At 40.5% G+C, this 8,648-nt stretch overlaps 1 protein-coding gene across 6 annotated transcripts in view; it reads left to right on the top strand.

The window, feature by feature from the left end:
• The window catches only part of Eri3 (ERI1 exoribonuclease family member 3), a 129,018-nt gene that overhangs the window by 1,854 nt on the left and 118,516 nt on the right, over positions 1–8,648 (top strand). For 4 of the 6 annotated variants that reach the window (XM_005398762.2, XM_013521693.1, XM_013521692.1 and 1 more), the window contains exon 2: positions 504–579. The exons of 1 other annotated variant lie outside the window; for it this stretch is intronic. In XM_005398762.2, the coding sequence (XP_005398819.1) occupies positions 504–579 (76 nt within the window). Of the gene's footprint in view, positions 1–495; positions 580–8,648 lie in introns of those variants that run through there. One more of the 6 variants, XM_013521694.1, reaches the window with a different exon arrangement.

The following is an 8,648-nucleotide window of genomic DNA, read 5'->3' on the forward strand; positions in this document are numbered from 1 at the left end:
TTTCTTAGAACTTGAAAGGGATATGGAAGCATCTTGAAAGTATTTCCTGGTCTATATGGCCATCTGTAATATGGCCTTCAGGTTTGTGGCAACAGACTCTTCCCACAGTCTTGAAGCCCAACCTCGGTTCCTAAGTTCTGAGTACTGTCAGTTTTACTCATGTCTCTTTCTTGTGGACATAGAAGTCTAAAAATTATTCTGTAGCTGCCATTCTATGTCCTTCTTTCACAATCCAGGCTCAGATACTATAAATATTTAGCGTTTGTAGGAAGTAAGCCTTGTTAGGAAGAAAAGTATGCTACTAGAGAACATGTACGTCATTCCAAAAGCAAATATGATCCTGATAGCTTTTGAAAGCTCTGTAAGGGCAGTGTCTTTCCACATAGACAGCTTTCTGCCAAAGTTTAGGAGTTTAGGAGTTTGAGGAGTAGTGTAATCCTTAGTGGGGATTTCATCTTTTGTGTTGAAATAGACTTGTTGCAGAGATGTGTGTTTGTCCACAGCACTGGGGCTTTCCAGCTCTCACAGAACCTTCACCATCCCCAGCTGCCAGTCTTGGCATCTTCGAAGTAAGAAGAGGTGAGAATTCTGTTGCATGGTGAAGTTTGGCTTGACTTCCTCCTTTTGCGCATTTAAGTTTGGTGGATATGGGGTGGGGGTTGGTGCAGATTGTATTTTTATGTAGCTTTTTATGATAAGGCAGCATATGCTCAAAACCTATTGAAGTTTACCCAATGTTTGTGGAGTGAGAGGTGGAGGTAGGGGATCCAGACTCTCTACTTCTGTCATGGTTTCTGTAGTGGGTATCTCATGAGCACTTACTTTAGGTTCAGGATGATTGAATAGAGGCAGAAAATAGTCTTTTATCCTAAGAAATACACATCTTAATACAACTGGAAGAAACATATTCATTTGGTTCTTGATAATGTTTGTGACCAGAGCCTTTGGGACCTTGATTTAACTTGGACTTTGTGTTATCTTTGAGTAGATGGCTAATCCTAACGTATCTACATTTTGCTGTGGGTGGGTGGAGGGTAGAAAAAAGATGAGAAGTTGGCAAAAATTTTTCTGTAAAGATAGTATATATTTGGGCTTTGTGGGTTTCTGTCATAGCTAGTCTACAGAATTGTGCATTCATGCATAAAAACAACCGTAGTGTGAAAATGAGCAAACATGGCTGTGTACCAATAAAAACTTACTTATAAAAACAGGTGGCAAAATAAAAAAAAAAAAAAATAAAAAAAAATAAAAAAAAAAACAGGTGGCACCTGGATTTGGCCCATGAACTATAGTTTGGTGACCCTGGGTGAGATTTAACAGTAGAAAGTTGTTAAGTTTTAAGCAGTAGATGACTGACATTAAATTTATGTCGCAGAAAGTTTGCTTTGATGTGTGTGTGAAGAATGGATTGATTGGAATAGATAATACTGGAAGTAGACCAGTAAGGAGGGTGTGGCAGTTAACTTGGTAGCATTTTGTATTTCCCCTTTTGTGGCAATATTTTGGTTCTTAAAAACTAAGTATAATTGAATCTTTGCATACATGTATGTATTGGTTTTCTTTTCTTTTTTTTTTTTTTGGTACCAGGAATCAAACTTAAGACCTTGTGATTGTCAGACAGGTGCTGTGCCTCTGAGCTACATCCCCAACCCCATATTGGTTTTCTTTAGTAACTTTGTGGCCCTCTATTGGAACTTCAAGGTCTACCAGAGAATGTGTTGGAAATACCAGCTCCCATTTCACAGATAGAAAATATGTAGGAGGGAAAATTGGTATAGAATGCATTAAAAGGTTTTGGAAACTGTTTTCTATTAAAGAACGTATAGAATAAATGGAGCCCTGGGAGGGATCTTGGTTTTAGGGCTTAGAGCTTAATATCAGTTGCTTTGAACTTCTTGAACTGTACACACAGAAATTGACCCATATTTCTAAGCTTTCTAGGGAATTGTCCTCATTCTATATAAGTCCTATTCATTCTCTCCTTTTCTTGTTTACAGCAGACTGATCACCTTTTCTTGAGTTTGGGAAGGTCCCCCAGTTTAGGTATGGTGGTACAGGTGGGCACAAGGAGCAAATAAAGTATTTGTTGAGGGTCTAATGAATGCTGTGTCTGGTTTTTCCCTTTGTCTTCCTCTTCTTATGAGCCCTAGTGTGCTTGGATTGCTGGAGGGAAGCTTATAGGTTTCTGATAGTGTTTATGTGACCTTGAACAAGTGACTCACTTTGAGCTTCACTTTCCTTATCTATAAAGAGGAGATAATGGAACTTAACAGGGTTCCTTAAAGGCCTTACTAAGGTATATAAAGTTCTTAGCAGAATGTCTTGATATATTTTATGATGAATAATATTTCACAGGATTAGTAATTATTTAAAAAGGAGGCAGTAGTTGGGTGGCTTGGCCTTTGGTTTAGTATGTATTAGGTTTACACAGTTGTCATTTTGTCTGTGTGACAGAAACATATCACTTGGTGCTGGAAGCACCAAGAGAAAGCTAAAAATAAAGGAAGACACTGTTCTTATAATGAAAATTTGCACACTGCAGGTTTTCCATTCCCAGAACTTTTATGGTGGACCTTTTTTCAGGGTAGTCCCAATGCCATCTCTAAAGTAAATTAAGTCAGTTTATAGAAATTCACCAATGTGTGACCAGTCATTCCTCCCTGTCTGAGGTCATTTATTACTGTTGCCACCTTTGTGGTCCTCTATCTTTGTGAAGTACCTCTCCAATTTTTTTTTTTTTTTTTTTATTACTTTTCAGTACTACTCTAGGAAGTAGAGGAGGTGGTCAGCATTTGTTTCCTTGCTACTGTATGGGGCAAACTGAAGTCCAAGAAAGTTAAGTGAGTTGCCCAAGATCATGCTGTGAGGTACTGTAAAAGCTAGTGCAGATTTGTTTCCCGATGAAATTGTGTTAGTTTATTGCTGTGATTTCTCTTCCCTTGAGTGATGGATGCGTGGTCATTGCAAACCTGCAGTCTGATGCATGGTTTGTTTAGATCTACTAGGTTTGATTTGAGTTCTCCTTTATCCATTTGGTTCTGTTGCATTTTAATTGTTGACTGCTAGGACCAGATTTGCTGGGGAACAGATTTCCTTTGGGTTGTTGTTTTTAGCCTTTCCTCCTTTGGGGACATTCCTTGGGGAGCCTTGGGTTACGAGGGATTGCTTTGATATGTTCAAAATTGTGCCTTGTGCCTCACAGCTACAGGTAAAATCAAAAGGCAGATAATTTATGGGAGTGTCAAAGCTGGCCGCTGGCACCTCAGGAGGCCATTAGTATGCCTGTTCAGACCCTCTGTGTCCTTGCAATTGATTCCTCTTTGCATGAGCCTGATTTGGGAAGCTGTAGATCTGTGGGTAGTGATTGGATGTGACAGTCCAAACACTGGTCCCTAAATTAATCCTTTTGATAGTATTCTGGTAATATTCTCATTCCCATTCTCTCTCTGTCTCTCTCTGTCTCTGTCTGTCTGTCTCTGTCTCTGTCTGTCTGTTTCTGTCTCTGTCTCTTTCTCTTTCTCTCCCTCCCTCCCTGAAAGTCAGATTGGGTGGGCTTGGGGAAGGATAGAGAAAGAAAAGAACCTTTGTTGGCACTGTTCTGGCATGTCTAATTCCACAGCAGTTAGCCTCATGATTTTAGCCATGTTAATTCTTTCAATCCTATATTCACCCTTTGTGCCTGGCCCTGTGTGAGGTGCTGGGAACATATGAATGAATAAAATGTAGTCTTTGCTCTTAAAATGCTCTAATTCAGCATTTCTCAGCTTTTCAAATGCATTCACCACTTGGATTAAAAAACTAACATCTTTTCTTTAATGCTATATGCATTTAAAAACGTGTGAAAGGGTCTGACAAAAAACAAGTCAAAGAATTATATCAAATTTGGCTTTTTTTTATAAACGAGTGCACACATATGCCTATATTGATGTCTTCCAATCTTTCCCCCTAACTCTTTGAAAATTTCTACTAGTAGGGGAAACAAATATCTGACACCTCACAGTATAAAACTTATCATATGTGGTGATGTGCACCTATAATCCCAGTTACTCAGGAGGCTGAGGCAGGAGGATTATAAATTTGAGCCCAGCTTGGGTAACTTAGTGATTTAGTGAGACCCTATCTCAAATAATACAAGGTAGTGGAGATATATCTCAATGCAAAGGCCCTAGGTTCAGTCCTTGGTACCACAAAAGAAAAAAAAAAAACTGTTACTGGGTCACACTTAAGCAATTAACCTTATGGGGTATCAGAGAAAGCTACTAAAAGGAAATTTGTGCTGGGTTTTAAAGGAGTGATGATTTCTGTGGTGAAAAATGGAAGTGTGCTCTAAAACAAAGGGAGTAGCATTTGCCAAGGCATAGACTGTAAGAGGAAACATCACATTTGGGGACCTGAGCAAGAGCTGACTGTCACCTGTGCCTCCTGTTGGTATCTCATTCTGTAAGATGGGGAAGATTTGTACCTCTGCAGTTATGTTTAAGAAAAGGCTTTGAGCTCCTTTTGCTGCAATTGCTTTAATCCAAGGCACCCCTTCCTGTTTCTGCTTTTATGCTCAGGGCTGTAATTTGTTTTTGTTTTTAGAGTATAAAATATTATAGCCAGGCACGTGGTATGCACCTGTAGTCCCAGCTCTTAGACTGGGTCAGAAAAATTGTAAGTTCAAGTCTAGCCTGGGCAATTTAGTGACTTACTGAGACCCTGTCTCTAAATAAAAAAATTAAAAAGGGCTGGGGATGTAGCTCAGTGTGAAGACCCTGGGTTCAATTCCCAGTACTACACAACACACACATGACATTTTATATAAATATAAATTATTATGAGAACAAATCTGTGTGATTTAAATAGATTTAATTATTGTCTAAGATTGGGTTACTTTTGGTTAAAATCACACCTTATCTCAAAAGAATAATTGAAGTTGATACGCATTGTTAGCCTTATGGCCGATGGGTGAATCAGTCCAGTGGGGCAAATGTGGGCCATCAAACATGGTAGAGGAAAAGAGCCCCAAAGAGTTCAGTACCCTTAAGCCTTACTGTCCTCAAGTGTAAAATGGAAATATTGTTACCTATTTTGCTTGATAGTTGGAAGGATTAAATGAGCTAAACTTTGTAAATAACCAACACAGTTCCTGGCTTATAGGAGCTTTTCAGAAAGTGGCATATCTATTTCTTTGTTCTCTTGCATTAACAATAGTAGCTTCGTATATCGAGTATTTACTATTGTGCAAAGCATTGTATGACTGAATCGAACCTAAAGATACAGGTATTATAGATAGTATTACAAAAATATATACTGGAGTCAGGCTTTTCTTTTTTGAGACAGAGTCTTGTTATGTAGTTCAGGCCGGCCTTGAACTCATTGTGTAGCCCAGGCTGGCCTCGAACTCATGGTGATTCTCCTGTCTTGGCCTCCTGAGTGCTGGGATTATGGGTGTGTGCCACTATGCCTGGCTAGAGTCAGGGTTTGAACATAGTTTTGACTAATACTGGTGTTTTAACATGTGGATTGTATGGCTGCTTCAACACCAGTTCTCCATCTTGGAAGCTGAAGTATACAAGGTATTTGAAGATCTGGATACTGCTGTTTTATAGATGCCTTCTAAAAGTGTGGCGAGTACTTAAAGGGATGACCATGCTGTTGGCTCCCTCCATTTCTAGTTTCCTTGGGGGTGTGTTGGGAAACAGGACTTTGTGCCTTCTCATGTATGATTGAATAACAGCTAACTTGCAGGACTTTGCAAAGAGATGTCTTCTAACTTTGGTCTCTGGAAAAAGCATGTCTAAAGCTGGTGGGCATTGTTTATTCTTTAGCAAATAGCAATCAGATCAAACAGTTGCCTTTTTTAATATTCTGCCGCAAGCTGCTGAGATGGGGTATTTGAAGGGGAGAGCCACCTTGCTGTGCCCTGTGATCTTGCCATCAGGATTTGGCATTCCTGAAGGCCTTTGGTGACTTTAGCTCTGCTGGTAGTTTGGATTAGCAGCTTCTGCTGATATTGAGGGGCTTTCCATAACTCTGCAGAAGCTGGTGTAGCTATAGGCTGAGGCAGTGACAGGCTGCAGAGAGGACTCTTGACAAAAGAGCCTGCTTCATTTCCACTTTGTGGCCATCCAAAAGCCACATAGAGGTTTCAGGGATCATCAGTCTAACCTATAGCTTTTACCAAACAAGACAGAGCTCTCAGGCTCCTATCTCTTCTGTGAGATGGCAGGAAGCTTGGGGGATGAGTGGTGAGCCTGCTTCTTGCATTGGAATAGTGGCGTGGGACCCTGGCTGTGGAGTCCAGAGCTGTGGTTTCTCTTTTTCTTTGCTCTGTGAACCTTTGGCAGTCCTTTTCTGGGGCTGCTTTTTCCTGGTGGCCTCTTAGGTTTTCTTTCACCTTTGACAGTCTGATTTTCACAGAAGGTACCTGGCAGTAGGGATGCATTCGTTGGATTGAAGATTATAACTCTGGAAGGTATGCAATTTATTTGTTTTTCTATTTTTTAGCTGCCTAAGACAAAGCCTGGAATTGAGTGAATTCCATGCAAGCAGTCTTGGTTGTTGCTTCTGTGACTTAGGTGCTTGAGCACCTTGACCTTGTAGGTCAGACTGAGTCAGGGACTTGACCCAGGATAGGAAACTGAAAAGTTACTGCTGTAGTGGTCCAGGTGCATCCAGTTAGTTAGGTTCTGGTACCTCTGGTACCTTGGGATTCCCCTGGAATGTACCCATGCCTGTCACTCTGACTTTTAGTTTCATGCATTGAATCCAGGGATGGTATCAACCGAGAGATTCTAAATCAGTGTGGCTGGGAGGTAGAGTGGGAGTAGACCACATGTTTCCTAATGGGCTTCTCTTTTTGTCCCATTCCTGAGGCTCCCTGGCCTGTGTATGTGAATGTTGAAGAATGACCCTTCCCTCCACCCACCCTTCCCCCTCTAGTAATGGAGGCTATAAAATGTCTATTTACTCAAGACACCAGAACGACTCCTCTGTGGTTCCACTAATCTGGTGATTTGGTGCTTCTTTGGTCTCTCAGGTAAATACAGATTGAGTCTTTTTATAAAGGCATATTATTTCCCTCATTAAATGTGTGTCTTGGCACATGTGTTATTTACCTGATAGACAGTAATGCCTGCAGAGGAGCCATTGGTGTCTGTTGTGTAAATACTCTGCACAGAGACCATCCTCCAGGGGCTGTGGCGCACGCCTGTTCTCCAAATCAGGCTGGCCCCCGGGCAGTCCCTATTTATCCCTCCCCTGTCCCCACTGGGGGGCTGATCCCCTCACTTTGAAGAGAGAATCATTCATTTTCTCTCTTGCCATAGGCTGCTTATTACCTGTAATTTGCTAGGAGAAGGAAAAATATGTCTGAAAATAAATGTGTATAAACCTTGGTCTCTGATAAAAGATAGTTTGTAGAAATACAGAGAATCGTAAGCTGTTTTCTTTTGAATCCCACCCTTCTGCTAGATACTTTAGTCCCAGTCTGTGTTATAAGGTATAGATTTATAGTCTGTAAACTGGTAATTGAAGTATAGACACAAATAGAAAAGAAACATTCCAAGGTACTGAGGTGAAAGAACAGGTGGGCCGCTGCTGCAGGGAGTGTGGGAGTATTTTCTAAGAGGGCCGTAGGGCGCTACAGTGCCAGTGAGGGGGAGTTGAGTGGGGCTCCTTCTCATGGAGACTCAGCTGGGAGAGTGAGAGACTGTTGGGGCTGAGGTGTGCTGAGGGCTGCCCTCTGGTAGAGCACCTGCTGGGGGCACCATGGGAAGAGCGCTCCCTCATCTACCACCCATTCTGTTCTTTGTTTTTTTAAATTGTGTTGCACATGAAATTTATCTTATTTACTTATTGGTGTTGAAGATCATAACCCAGGGCCTTATATGTGTGCTAGGCAAATGCTTTATCACTCTCAGTCCTGCATATGAATCTTTAAAAATCATTTTTTAAAAGTTGGAAACAGCCCAAATTTACATAAAAGTTCAAGGTACAGCACAAAGAATTTTTTTCTGAACCATTTGAGGATTAAGTTCCCAAACTAATGCTCAGTCACCCTGAATACTTGCATGTATTTCCTGCAAGGAGGTTTTCTTAACTAACCACTGTATAACCATCAGAATCAAGAAATTAATTGATATGTTAACTCCTTCTAACTCACAGATCCTGTTCAAGTTTTGCCACTTATCTCAGGTATGTTCTTTAAAGCAGAGAAGGATGTGGTTCAGAATTATTAGTTGTTAGTTATCAAGTCTCTTTAGTATCTTAGATTTTCCTCAGTAAACTTATCTTGACTTTGGTGATGTTGATACTTATGAACATTACAGGCTGGTTATTGTCTAGATTGTCTTTCAATTAGGGTTTGTTTGATATTTTCTCGAGCTTAGATTTAAGTTATACCTCTTCAAATGGAGTGTCACAGAAACAATATTTTCTTCTTCTAAATGCATCCTTTTAGATGGCATGCAATTTTACTTGTCCCATTATTAATAATTTTTGTTTTTGTTTTTGAGATATGGTGTCACTGTGTAGTTCAGGCTGGCCTTAAATTTGCTATGTAGCACAGGCTGGCCTCCAACTCGAAATGATCCTCCTTCCTCAGCCTCCTGAGTGCTGAGATTACGACCTGGTGTTGATGTTTATTTTTGTTTTTTTTTTTTTTT

This window comes from Chinchilla lanigera, unplaced genomic scaffold (genome assembly GCF_000276665.1).
Source record: "Chinchilla lanigera isolate Chin_1 unplaced genomic scaffold, ChiLan1.0 scaffold00063, whole genome shotgun sequence".
NCBI classification, from domain to species: Eukaryota; Metazoa; Chordata; class Mammalia; order Rodentia; family Chinchillidae; genus Chinchilla; species Chinchilla lanigera.